The sequence below is a fragment of the Octopus sinensis genome, linkage group LG1 (genome assembly GCF_006345805.1).
Source record: "Octopus sinensis linkage group LG1, ASM634580v1, whole genome shotgun sequence".
NCBI classification, from domain to species: domain Eukaryota; kingdom Metazoa; phylum Mollusca; class Cephalopoda; order Octopoda; family Octopodidae; genus Octopus; species Octopus sinensis.
The window spans coordinates 33,677,610-33,692,652 of record NC_042997.1 but is presented as its reverse complement, the minus strand read 5'-3'; the positions used below and the strand labels follow the sequence as shown (position 1 = coordinate 33,692,652).

Genomic DNA, 15,043 nt, shown 5'->3' with positions numbered 1-15,043 from the left:
TCACATAAAAAGCACAAAGTCCACTCTGTTGAGTGGTTGGTGCTACGAAGGGCATCCAGCCATAAAAATTCTGCCAAAACTGTTACAGAAGTTTGGTGCAGCCTTCTGCCTGGCCGGCTCCTGTTGAACCATCCCACCCATGCCAGCATGGAAGGAGGACATTAAAAGATGATGATGATGATGATGAACCCTCATAGCCATTTGATTTTTTAAGAAAATCTCATATTCATATAATTAAACATTAGCAATTGCATTTTAAAAAATTTTTTAAAACACTTAGTGTTATGCAGAAGTGTAACCGATTTATTGCTCATAAATTTTAACAACTAATTCTTATATGGAGCCCCAAAGGTCATATGAACCCCAGTCGAGAACCACCACTTTAGCTGGTACCTCAGCAGCCTGTTGCTTTTTGCAACTTACACTAAATTATCTTTTGCTATTCTTCTGTTGATATCTTTGTTTTATGTATATTTTTGTTTCATTTAATTGGAAATTCTTTCTATCATGTAACAACAATGAAATGAAACCGTTTCATGTTAGAAACACTGACGTTAGCAGTGCGGCGAGCTGGCAGAAACGTTAGCACGCAGGGCGAAATGCTTAGCGGTATTTCGTCTGCCGTTACGTTCTGAGTTCAAATTTCACCAAGGTCGACTTTACCTTTCATCCTTTTGGGGTCGATAAATTAAGTATCAGTTACGCACTGGGGTCGATGTCATCGACTTAATCCGTTTGTCTGTCCTTGTTTGTCCTCTCTGTGTTTAGCCCCTTGTGGGTAGTAAAGAAATAGGTATTTCGTCTGCCGCTACGTTCTGGGTTCAAATTCCGCTGAGGTCAACTTTGCCTTTCATCCTTTCGGGGTCGATAAATTAAGTACCAGTTATGCACTGGGGTCGATATAATCGACTTAATCCGCTTGTCTGTCCTTGTTTGTCCCCTCTGTGTTTAGCCCCTTGTGGGTAGTAAACAAATAAGAAACAATGACGCTAGCAGAGTTATGTACCTTGTTTCCTGGTGCAACATAATACGTTAACAGCAATGTTAGAAGTCGGGTAGTCAATAATTCAACGCTATACTCGCAGTAATTTAACTTCATGTAGGCAATGAAATAAAAGTTGAACCTACGTGTCACCTATTAACGGAAATTAAACCAAACCCTTAAGCTGCTAAATGATCGGCCTGTTATCAAACGCAGCCACTACCTCCACTCTCAAATCATATCCAATCGTCCTAATATAAAAGGAAAACATAAGATAACGTAATCCTAGTTACACAATGCGGATCTTTTCGGTTTGAACGGCAGTTTTTAAAATAATTTCCACGTAACTAAACACTTTTAAACTTCGTATACTGGTAGAATGTGTTACATAAAACATATTTTTCTCTTGGCTTTATTGAGAAAATTCTATAGTTTGTAAGATATTTGTTGGGGGTTTTTTTTCTTCAATTTCTGCAATTTCAACCAATCAATGACGTCTATTGAGGTGAAAAAATTATGTGCCGTATGAATATGTCCTTCGTTTAAGAAACACATTGGGTTTATTTACATTTGTGAAGAAAAAAGATACCCTTCCTCCCACCCCTAATCCTAACCCAGATTGAAATGCAATAGATCGATACAAGGGTCATAATTATGGGTGACAATTTCATATGACACCGCTAGAAAAAAACTGCCGTTCAAACCGAAAAATAGACGGGATAGCCACAGTTGGAACATTTTTAATCAGATCTGTCGGGTGGCCGGAGACTAGAAAACTTAAGCGGGCAGAGTTATGTACCTTACTTAATGATACAGCTCTGATATGATGTAGCAAGGCTAAGGGCCCGACCCTAATAACTGCATAAGAATTTCTCTTCGGGTAGCCTATGAAGAATTACCAAATTCACAATCTCTTTATAAAACCTATTTACAACAACAACAGCAACTGTCGAAACAATACTATTATCTCTTTCAGGTTCTACTTACCTATAAAGATAATTATTCTGATAATCAGTAAAAGCAAAAAAGTCAGACCACTTTTTTGTTATATACTTATCGCTTGGTTTATTTATTTATTTATTGTGTTTATTTATTTATATTTTGGCTTCCTTCGTTACATATAATCTTTATATCTACATTACAAATTACAACAAAAGAAAGCTATTTTTATGAGATACTATTAGATACTGATGCTACTATTTGTGTATCAAAACATGTAAAGGAAGATGATGCAAAATGAATACAGGTGTTGCCACTGTTATCACTACTACGGCTGCTACTGCTGTTACTACTACTACTACTACCACCACCACGGCTGCTGCTGTTGCCATATCAAATTTTTTAGGGTAGCAGCCACAAAAAAGAAAGTAATACAGGTCAAATTTTCACCCTGATTTTTACTCCCAGTTTCACTCATTTATCTGTAACTAGCAGCATAGCCCAGTGTTACCCAGGTATGTAAGAGCCCCTAGTAGACAACGACTAATCCCAATCTAGTCCTTTCCCTCTAGGGAACGAAGGTGCATGGTCGAATTTATGGATTTTTTTCAGAACTGGGGGAACTTTTCAAAATTTTCACTGCGTTAGTTTTGAATTATGACATTGGGCTATGTGTGTGTCAAGTTTCATCAGAATCGGTTGAAAGCCGTGGTCAGGGTGAGGGTACAACCTGACAGACACACAGACTGCCGTTTATATAGAGAGAGATATCTCTAAAGTCTTTCTGAAAAAACAAAAAGACAATCATAAATTCTCTTCATTCCTTTTCTAAAAATCTGTTTTTATGGTTATAAAGTGAGTTACATAATCTATTGGGTTGTTACAATATCACCAAGACTTTGCCTTCAGTTATTGTATTTAGGACAGATCAGCTTGGCAGAGACAGTGCAAGGTGGAGCAAAAGCAGGACATAAACTGTTGACTTATCAGCTAGTTGTCTCATAACCTAGAAACCTGTTTCAGTGTACTCTCTATGCCCATATAAGAGAGTCTTACTGTTGTTTGTTATTCTCCACTGGTATCATCATCATCATCTCTTAACGTCAGTCTATGTTCCATGCTGGCATGATTTGGACATGATGGGCCCAAGGACTGCATCTTGTTCCAGAGTCTGCTTTGGCATGGTTGCTCTGGCTAGATGCCCTTCCTCATGCTAACCTCTTCACAGTGTGTACTAAGCGTTTGCTTCATGCCACCAGCAATAGTGAGGACCGTTCAAGAATTTGGGCCTGGAGATCTCCATTTCTAGCGACTTCGGGGGCCACCTCCTAGTGTTGTCCTAGAGCCCTTGAGTACAAGACGACCGTAGTTTTTTTTTTCTAAGGTCCAGGGTCTCCTGCCCCTAAGCCCTAGACCATCACCTAATCACCCTTACCTGTCTTGTTGCTTAACAACAACAGCATTAGTGAGGGTTTCAAAGAGGGTGAGTCCCAAGGGGACAATTTCATGCCAGTAGATGAGGAGCAAAAGATGGCAAAAAGTATGAAAGGCGGCGAGCTGGCAGAAACGTTAGCACGCCGAACGAAATGCTCAGCGTTATGTTCTGAGTTCAAATTCCGCCGAGGTTGACTTTGCCTTTCATCCTTTTGGGGTTGATTAAATAAGTACCAGTTACGCACTGGGGTCGATATAATCGACTTAATCCGTGTGTCTGTCCTTGTTTGTCCTCTGTGTTTAGCCCCTTGTGGGTAGTAAAGAAATAAGTATGAAAGGGCCACAGCAGAAAAAGGTTTCTTGCTGTAGAGGAATGACATGAGTACTCATATTTTAGAAGAGAAGGTAAGAGTAACTAAGTGGAACCAGAGCTGCAGCCCAAATTCAATCCCCATTTGGATACACTTCAATTCACTTATAAAAATCATGCCTCTCAGATAAAAATCGAAGTATAGCAATTTACAATTTCATTGTTTTTAAAAAAAAAACCTTTGATCTCTTGATTGTGTTTAATCAATAAACTTATTTTTCCCCTTCCTTCACACTGCTCCTATAACAGAAGATTATTTATAACTCCTTGTTATAACACTGAAATGTCACAAAAGTCAGATTAACATTAAAAAACTGTGTTAAATGAGTTAAACTATAGGACACAGCTTAAACTACATCATCATCATCATCGTTTAACATCCGCTTTCCATGCTACCATGGTTGGACGATTTGACTGAGGGCTGGCGAACCAGATGGCTGCACCAGGCTTCAATCATTATATGCAAAAGAGAAGACTACTCTAGTATAAATATGTAATATGAAAAGGTTATATATAAGATGAAAACTGTATAGTATGACAATAGTGAAAGGTTGTGAAGGCGCATGGCTCAGTGGTTAGAGCGTCGAGCTAACGATCGTGAGGTTGTGAGTTCAAATCCCAGACTGGGCTACGTGTTATGTTCTTGAGCAAGACACTTTATTTCACGTTGCTCCAGTTCACTCAGCTGTAGAAATGAGTTGCGATGTCACAGGTGCCAAGCTGTATCAGCCTTTGCCTTTCTCTTGGATAAAATTGGTGGCATGGAGAGTGGAGGCTGGTATGCATGGGCGACTGCTGGTCTTCCATAAACAACTCTACCCAGACTTGTGTCTGGGAGGGTAACTTTCTAGGTGCAATCCCATGGTCAGTCATGACCGAAAGGGATCTCAGCAGTGAAAGGTACACATGATGCATGTAAACTAAGGACCAACTAGGAAAGAAGCCATGAGAATATCAGATATAAAAATGTCACGATAGTTTTACATCCACTTTTCCCATGCTTCCAAGGAAGAATTTGTTGGAGCAACTGGTTTAACAGCATGATGCCCTTGCTACTGCCAACCATACAAAAGTGAAAGTACAGAGTAGAAACTTGTTTTATGTCAACCAGGCAAATTCAAGCAGGGGGAATTCATCATCATCATCATCGTATTAAATTATATCAGAATAACTGAAGTAATTTATGACCAAAATGTTGGAAAATCAATACCTTAATTTCACAGCCATTGCACTGAGGGAGCCTCTGTGTCAGGCATGAGTAACCTTTTTCAAGCAAGTCACATGAGACATGCCTCATCATCAGGTTGGCCTTACCACTAAAAAAAAATTCAAAATAATTTTTCAATTTTCAGGTAATCCCAATGGCCACAGTCTTCCCATGACTGCTCTATGTGGTTGCTTGATATGCTAGAAACATCAGCCTTATCTCTCTTATATCACACCTTTCTTTAAGTAAAAAAAGAAAATATACATTGGATAATGTGGTCTTAAAAAAAGTGGAATGCTTTTGATCAAATGTCTACACAATAAGGGCAAAATTAGATAAACCACAAAAATTAATCAGAAGAGAACTTATTTATTTTCTAGTTCAGAGCTCCAAATACTTAACATGTATCTTAAATTAAAGAAAAGTAAATAAAACAAGAGCACTCAAAGAGCGCAAACTTCTAAGGCAACACCAATGTCCTCTCAACGATTAACCAGAGATGATTTTTAAAATGAGAATATCTGAAATAAACTCGACTGCTCTCATGAACAAGAATACTAAAATTGGACCTGAACACTCGCAAAAATTAATTTAAAAAAACAGAAAAATATTCCAGAATCCTTGTCCGGTACCTGATCAATCCCATGGAATATGAAAGTGGCGGTAGAAAATTTTTCTAACAATAATAAATAGATTATTCTTATCTAAGACAAGCCAAAGTTAAATTCACCATTCAAAATAGTTGCAGCCTAAAGGGACATAATTGAGAAAGACTTGAAAGTTAACATAAGATTATAATCATGTAAAGTAAATATAGCAAATAATCTACAATCCTTGTCCAGTACTGGATCAATCCCAAAATCGAATCAATTTGTGCCAGTCACAAGGCCAAACATCCCTGAAAGTTTCATCTGAATCCATCCACGAGTTCTTGAGATATCCTGTCCACGGACAAATAAACAAACAAATGACTGGAAACAATACCTCCGCCTTTGCTAAGGCAGTGGTAATAAAGAATTTAATGAGGATATGAATCTTTTCTGCAACAGGCACAAAGGCTTGAAATTTTGTGGGAAAGAAATCAGTGACTTACATCAACCCCAGTATTTCACTGGTACTTATTTTATTGACCCTGAAAAGATGAAAGGCAAAGTTGACAGACTAAATGATGCTAAGCATTTTTATCCAGTGTGCTAATGATTCTGCCAACTCACCACCTTTAATAAGGAAATAAATACAAATTAATCTAGTATTAACAGAAAGAAAAAAAAGGATACGCTGTCAGCCAGTTGCTAGGCAACTGTGTGTCTATAATAGTGACCTCCTCATCTTCTTCACTATCCATTTCTTCAAAACTGTCATCTTTAGCATCATTAGACATATTGAATCTGTAATTATAAAACGAATAAGATGGCTTAAAGAAAATACAGAATCAGAAAAGCAATACACTTTTTTATTTTTATTAGAACGAAACATACTAATATCAAATTAGTAGTGAAACTAATCAAGCTGCATATATTTAGCATTATTTCCTTAAGAGAAGCATAGTATCCGTTGACAACAAGGAGGATAACTACCTCTCTGGTCAGAAGAAGCAATAGGATTATTAGAATTTAAAATCAACTGAGATGTAAAATTGTCAGTTTTAATTTTACTTGGTTACATGAATGGTGTAATAAAAACCCAGAATGAATCAATTTATTGGGTCTGGGGATCCCTCTTCAGTTCTGATACAAAATTTTTTTGTTTAAGTGTTCATACTTAAAACCTCTTGTTGCAATTTTAAGTTATATCACATTCCAAACATCAGCTTAAACTAAATTGAAATAAAAGGAAAAGGGGGTAACGAAAGGGCTAAAAGTAAAATTACCACAGTCACTACCACCATCATTACGAGGAGTAGGAGCCGACAGGGGTCTTAGTCTTGAATAGATGCATTTTTTCGTAGAATTGAATTATACATGTTTCACTTTGTAGCATCAAACATTACAAATGGTAAAAATGGAACAAAACATTGCCCAGATTTGAGAAAAAAAAATGTAGTCCTAGAAATACTTTGGACAAAGAAGGGAACATGTATCTTGAGGGCAATATACTTTAACCCTTTAGCATGTAAACTGGTTGCTTCCAGCCCAAGTATTCAACCTGTTTTATGTTCAAACCAGCTAGATCTGACCACTTACACCTACCCTACAATTTCATTCTAAAAATATACAATAGGCATAGGAGTGGCTGTGTGGTAAGTAGCTTGCTAACCAACCACATGGTTCCGGGTTCAGTCCCACTGCATGGCACCTTGGGCAAGTGTCTTCTGCTATAGCCCCAGGCTGACCAATGCCTTGTGAGTGGATTTGGTAGACGGAAACTGAAAGAAGCCTGTCGTATATATGTATGTGTGTGTGTGTGTTTGTGTGTCTGTGTTTGTCCCCCTAACATTGCTTGACATCTGATGCTGGTGTGTTTATGTTCCTGTAACTTAGCAGTTCGGCAAAAGAGACCGATAGAATAAATACTGGGCTTACAAAGAATAAGTCCTGGGGTCGATTTGCTCGACTAAAGGCGGTGCTCCAGCATGGCCGCAGTCAAATGACTGAAACAAGTAAAAGAGTAACCCCACCATCAGATAATGCTTGATTAATTTTTAGACAATCTGGATAAATAAGCATTACATTTGACCGAGTAATCTGAATGCTAAAGGGTTAAGGCCAAATCTGGCACATTCCAGTCATGTCATCTAAATATGATTGATAGTAGTACAAGTAGTTGATGTGGTGTGTATGACTTAGTCCTCATTCTAAACTTAACCCTTTTGTTATCATACTACTGTCAGCAAGCACTGACTTTGTTTCCATTAATTTTGAAAATAATAATTAAGAGGTTAGTAAAATAACTTTTGTAATTATTAAGCTGGTGTTTAGAACATAAATTAATATGAAACTTTAATGGAAAGTTTTAATCTGGATCACTTTAAAACAGAAACAAGGGTAGTTTAAGGCAGGTTGGTTTCAAAAGGGACAAAGAAAAAACTTGTAACAAATATGTAGCAAAGTGTCTGCTAGACAAAAACATGTCATATTGATAGTTCAATCCAAGAAAGTAAATGATTTCTGCTTCATACTTGAGTAATTAGCATAAATGACAAAAAAAAAAAAAACTTGTTGATTCTATTTTTGAAGTATCATAGCAGAATATGGTGAAAGTTTTCAGCGACGGAACAAACAATTGAATACCTAAAGTGAGTAGCTGCTGCTACCACAAATGAACAAAATACTAAAAGAATCGGAGAGTCTGCTAGCGCTGTCATTGTGTAGCTCCAATTTAGTTCCAAACAAGCGGGTCTATAGCCCATAGGTTAATATCAAAGCAAGGTGCAAGACACAAATGTATTATTTCAGATATATCTAAGGACCGTACTGTAATACTTGGAGGGTTGAATCATTTGCCTAAGAGTTTTATAGTCACTTTAAAACAGAAACAAGGGCAGTTTAAGACCTTGTAACAAAGATGTTGCAAAATATCTGCTAGACAAAAGCATGTCTTATTGATAGTTCAGTTCAAGAAAGTAAATAATTTCTGCTTCAGGCTTGAGTAAAATTAGCATAAGGGTAAAGTTTTAAAAAAATGACAAAAAAAACCTGTTGATTCTAGTTTAATTAAAACAGCTGAAGGCCAAGTCAGTAGTCCACACTGTTATACCTATGGCTAAGACTTTTAAATGGCCCAGTCTATCAGGCAACAAATTGGTACCATGCATAAGTACAACATAGAGCAATATACAGTATGATAACTATAGAATTGAGGTTGTTTAGTTAACAAACCAGGTACAGGTGTAGCTGTATGGTTGTGGGTTCAGTATCACAGCATGGCACCTTGAGGACTATAGTCTTGGGTCAACCAAAGCCTTGTGAGTGGATTTGGTAGATGGAAAATGAAAGAATCCCATCATGTGTGTGTGTCTGTGTTTGTAACACACACACTGCTTGACAACCGGTGTTGGTGTGTTTATGTCACCATAACTTAGAGGTTTGGCAAAATAGACTAATAGAATAAGTAGCTGGCTTTAAAAAAATAAGTACTGGCATGAATTCATTCAATCAAAAATCCTTCAAGGTGGTGCCCCAGCATGGCCGCAGTCTAATGACTGAAACAAATAAAAGATACTGTGCTGATTTCAAGTACTCCCATATACTACTGTTCGAAGAAAGATGAACTCCACTAAACTACTGACTGGAATAACCAATAAGGCTTCAGACTACAAAATCATAGATCTTGTTTACTTCAATTCAAGAAATCTTAAAATAAAAGAATGCAATTTTGACCTCAAGGAAAACAATAGTAAAAATGAAAAGCTATAGACTCTATCAATTAGCTGATCCAAGTTAGATTGCATGTGCTAATTGATATTTGTTACAAAGGCTAATTCAGATGCTAATAGCTAGTCTATAGACTCTATTTTAATGGAAACAACTGCTGGCCAAATCAGTAGTACACACTGCATTTTGTTGTTTTGGTAAACAAGCTACATAATTCTGTGTACTTCACTTTACATATCTGTTAGAAAGAAGAGCCATGACAAGTATATTTCCCAGAGGGGGAATGTATCACTTCTAGCTTAGTGCTTAAAAGGACCTTGGAAACATTTATTGCTGCTACTGCTACTATTACTAGAAAATTATATCGCTTAGAAAGTACTCAATCTTGAATACAGCACTCTCTCTTAGAGTCTCTGAGAGAGGATGTGAACAAAACACTGGAACATTTATACATTATTTAGAGGCACATCGTTAGGTATAAGATGGAAAGGGTTTAATCATGATGTGCCAAACTAATTAAAAATTGAGAAGTGTCCATCCTGTGACGAAGCTATACATTATAATTCTATAACTTATTCGAAAAATAAAAATTAAATATGTGAGGTATACTTGCCATCTCAATATGGCTAACCACTAAGGGTGGGTGTTACTGTAGCTTGTAGTCCCAGGAGAACATCGTCTCCAGCTGGCTTTAGGCACACTTTCTGTGTCCTTATGGTATTTGCAAAGGGAGGTCATCCTTCCCTCGTCAACCTAAGTGATACGCACGGACTGCAGTTTCTAGGTATTGACCTGTCTTCAGCGTTTGGTAAATTCAATTTGATACGTTATCACCAACACCATCATTTTCACATCCATGTTTTCTATGCATACATGGATTGGATAGATATCCAATAAGTCATACAAATGCTCATCTTAATCCTGTATCAGTTGACAACACTGGTTCTTAATCTGGGTGGTAGTATCTCCTTGGGGGCATTATGAGTTTTCAAGGGAACGGTAAATGTCAAGGGAGCACAGCTGTTTATTTCTTAGAAATAAAATATTTATATTCTCTAGAAAAACAACGATGCCGTGGAGATCTCATTCTTGCTCACAACATCATAAGCGGAAAGTGTAACCTCTCGAAAGAGCTGTTCTTCACTCCTGCTCCAGAGCGTCAGCTGCGGGGTCATTTCGAAAAGCTCTATCTGCGACGATTTCATCTCAATCGAAGAAGAGGGGCTTTCTCTGTCCGGGTTGCGGATCCGTGGAATAAGCTGCCAGACGAGATGGTGAATATGCCGACGACCGCTCGGTTCAAAGTCTCCCTTGACCTCAAGTGGCCTGAACTATTTACATGAACATCACCCTGTACATAACTCCATGTCCCCCTACATGGCCTTGCTTTTTGCTTTCTGAGCCAAAAAATTAACTAACATATCAGGTATAAATAATACTTATATTTTAAATACATTTTCCAAAAAAAATTGTCAATATTAGAATATGAGTAGCATACTGTGTTCTCAATAAACAGAAAACTTCTTAAATAAATCTAACAAGGGAGGTCTTAGACTACAAAAATATCTAAAAGAAGACAATACTGGATGGATAATAAACCCCTGTGCAAAATGAGGTCTACAACCCTAAGACCTGAGCAGACTACTGTTTAATTATCATTGTAACAACACTTACAAAAATCACCACCTTATCAATTAACCAGGTAGCCTCTACGTCAATAGTCACCCAAATAGAAATGGTAATCAAATTTTCCTCTTGTTACACTATTTTTTATAAAATAAAAGAGGAAAAGGAACATTGGATAATGAGGTTCTAGATGCAATGTGTCTGTATAAAAGATGTGATGATCGTAGCTGTTCCACCTTTGAATACTGTCTAGTCTTGTACCAGCTCCATTCAGGCACACCTGTCACTTGTCTCTCATCCTCTTATCACCATGTTGTGTGCAACTCCCCAGGCTCTGCACTAAACATTACACCCAGTACTTCCACCCTGGATTTCATCCCTCTAGAACCTCCTTGAAACAAGTTAAGCAAAATGTTAGCAACATTAATTTCACCAAATCTGTCTTATAAGCACTGCCCTTTCCTCCAGACCCAGCAAGAAAATCAAAATAATAATGGCACAAGACTAAACAACAATTGAGATTATATATATATCCATTATGTATTCATTCAATGTTGACTTGAAAGAAAATCAGGTTTTGCTACATAATTCTTTCTCACTTGGAGTTTGTAAAATAAAATAAAAATGTCTTGTACAGTGTGAGCTAGACGCAATCCCACTAATGCTGGTGCTGCGAGAAAAGTAACCAATACTCTTTGAGAAGTTGTTGGCATAAGGAAGGGTATCAGGATGGAGAAATCATGGCAAAGCAGAGAATGGACCCTGACGCAGTCCTCCTTTCTGTCAGAGCCTACCAAGCCATCCGAACTATGAAAAGGAAAACGGATGTAGAAAGATGATCATGATGTGTATATTCAATGTGTACATACATGTGTGTGAGTGTGTGTATGTATGTATATATATATATATATCTGTGCCGGTGGCACGTAAAGCACCCACTACACTAGCGGAGTGGTTGGCATTAGGAAGGGCATCCAGCTGTAGAAACTCTACCAGATCAGACTGGAGCCTGGTGCAGCCTCCTGGCTTCCCAGACCCCGGTCGAACCGTCCAACCCGTGCTAGCGCGGAAAACGGACGTTAAACGATGATGATGATATATATATATATATATATATATATATATATATATACAGACATATATATAATCAGAAATATATCTGAGTATGTATGTGCGTTTTTGTACTGTTTATAAATAAAATCCCATATCTTAACCTGTCTATTGATTGTGTGCTTATTTGGATATATATAAATAAAATATGCGTGCATATATGGTTTATGTAGACATTTGTTTTGACTCAAGTTAGATCTGATTCAGCAGAGTCTATAATTAAACGATTGCCAGGTTTTGACAATCCTGGGATGGAGAAGGGGGTGTTGTTCTTATTGTTGTTTTAAGTACGGTGCATAAAAATCACATCATCCAAGGAGTCATTTTCTTTAAAGGATGATATTATTTGCAGATTTTGTTACTATTTCTAGCAACTGAAAGCCTACCTAGATGCTCGTTTATCAGCTTGAGTACATTTGCATGTTTGAAAATGTGATGGGGAAAGTTCTTTGAACATTTGGAGCCCAAAACTAAAGCACAATAATCAATACACAATGCCTTGTGTAGGTATCGATTTCTTAGACACAAGGCTATTTGTTAAAGACATCGAACCCAGATATATCATTAGGTTATCGAAGCCAAAGTTGACCCCTCTGAGAATAGAACTTGGAGCCGACAACAAACTAAAGACTGTAACGTATCCAGTACAACTTATCGTTTCTGCTAACTCGCTAATAGTCCGTAACTATGTAAATAAACTGATTCTGAGATAAAGAATACAGTCAAGATGAGGGAGAGAAGGAGGTTACGAAAACAGAAGACATGGTATAACTATTGATAGTAGTAGTTACTAAGATAGTCTACGAGATGTTTTTGTACATCATCACACAGAGTTCTAGTTGAATAGCAATGATTAGCGATACCCAACCACATGGTTCTGGGTGCAGTTCCACACCGTGGCACCTTGGGCGTCTTCTACTATAGCCTCGGACCGACCAAAGCCTTTGATAGACAGAAACTGAAAGAAGCCCATCGTATGTGTGTGTGTGTTGTGTGTCACCACCACCGCTTGACAACTGGTGTTTACATCCACGTAACTTAGCGGTTCAGTAAAAGTACCGATAGAGAATAAGTACCAGGCTTTAAAAAAAAAAAGATACATTCGACTAGAAATTCTAGGAGGTGCACCAGCATTGCCGCAGGCTAATGACTGGAATAAATAAAAGAATAATTTTAAAATGTAATATTTCAAAAGCTTAGACGAATTGTTGTGTATAGACAACTAAGTTAATTAACCACCAAAATTTGTAGTTGAGACTATAAGTCGTGAATTTTATTGCTTAGCTTTCCCACTTCAGATCTGTTGGGTTTTTCTCCCTCGATTCTGTGTATGCATACAAACACACACATATATAATGAACTTGTATACAGTATATCAGGAATAGGAATTCATATCCTAACCCACTCAGCTGTGTACAAAACTGTCGTAATATTTCTTCTAAAGCTTTTCCTATTTAAAATAGTTTTCATTTGTCCGTATGAAATGAACTTTCTGAACTACATGTATATATCAAAGAAATTAGAATAACTGGGGCGATCTTTCGTCTCTAGTAGACCTTTCCGTCGATTTCCGTAAAAAAATTAATTTTTTTTTTACATATGGGCTTGCGGGAACTTTTGAAGTAATATACATACATATACACATACACCGAGTAAAAAATTTCAGTTATCTCTTTCTTTCACACATTACTCTGTCTCTTCACACATACTAGGAAAGGTCTACTAGAGACGAAAGATTGCCATAATAGGAAATACAGAACGTGATTATGGAATGACTAATCCTTAAAAAGCAGTAATTTAAACCCCTGAAACTATATAAGATTTGGTTTAAAACAAGCAAAAACACAGATTAATGGGTCGATTAATGTTATTGTCAACTGTAACGTCCGTAGTAAACGTCAATTCTTATAAACTTGTGTTTAATCAAATATCCAAACTATTTCGTAAGTGTAAAACTATCAAGGACATATGAACTAATTCAGTAAAAATGCTTACATTAAGAATAAGTAACCTGTAAAACTGAATTAGAAAACTTTCCTCGAAAACCAAAACCGCGAAAAGCGAATAATGACAACAAAGATCTCTCACCCACGTGTGGGACTAATTGCAGACAACATCCGGTTCCGGTATCGCAACAACGCATGCCGGTTTTCTAAACTAGAAATTAGAAAAGGAGACCACTTCCTGTGAGTCAGATAACTGCTTATTGATTTATATGGATGCACCTACATGCTTTATTTGATCCTGTCCAAAATCCAGTTTCTTATATTGTTCTGAATTTTTTTTTCCTCATTTTGTATATTATTTCTCTTATTGATAGCGGCTATATTTTTCTTTAATATTCAGTCGTTCTCAAAATAGTAAATACTTTCGGATCTTTTCGGTTTGAACAGCAGTTTTTTCTAGCGGTGTCATATGAAATTGTCACCCATAATTATGACCCTAGTATCGATCTATTGCATTTCAATCTGTTTTAGGGTTAGCGTTAGTTAGGGTTAGGTTTAGGGGTTGTGGGAAGGGTATCTTTTTTTTTTCAGAAATGTAAATAAACCCAATCTGTTTCTTAAACGAGGGACATATTCATACGGCACAGAATGTTTTTTTACCTCAATGAACGTCATTGATTGGTTGAAATTGCAGAAATTGAAGAAAAAAAAAGCAACAAATATCTTACAAACTATAGAATTTTCTCAATAAAGCCAAGAGAAAAAGATGTTTTATAAAAACATTCTACCAGTATACGAAGTTTAAAATTTTTTAGTTACCTAGAAATTATGTTAAAAAATGCCGTTCAAACCGAAAAGATCCGTACGGGATCGTTCTCAAAATAGTAAATACTTTCTTTCAGTTTCGACTTCCAGTAACATTAGGTCAAAACTCGGACTGAATAAAATACTAAAAAGAAGATAAACTTTCGTTTTAAGTATCGAGAAAGTGAAAGAGTGGATTTGGGTAGTAAACTGAAAATAATGTGCTCAGCAGTTATCGACTAACACTCAGGGAATTACCTTAACTTTTACATGTTTCAGTCATTGGACTGCGTCCATACTGGAGCACTGCCT

At 37.0% G+C, this 15,043-nt stretch overlaps 1 protein-coding gene across 1 annotated transcript in view; it reads right to left on the bottom strand.

Moving 5' to 3' along the window:
* The window catches only part of LOC115209053 (EKC/KEOPS complex subunit Lage3), a 303,986-nt gene extending 289,839 nt beyond the window's left edge, over positions 1-14,147 (bottom strand). The window contains exons 1-2 of the mRNA XM_029777129.2: positions 14,070-14,147; positions 6,210-6,320 (exon numbers count right to left, since the gene is read on the bottom strand). Of these exons, the coding sequence (XP_029632989.1) occupies positions 6,210-6,320; positions 14,070-14,098 (140 nt within the window). The 5' untranslated portion in view covers positions 14,099-14,147. The remainder of the gene's footprint in view (positions 1-6,209; positions 6,321-14,069) is intronic.
* Between the last annotated feature and the right edge of the window lie 896 nt (positions 14,148-15,043).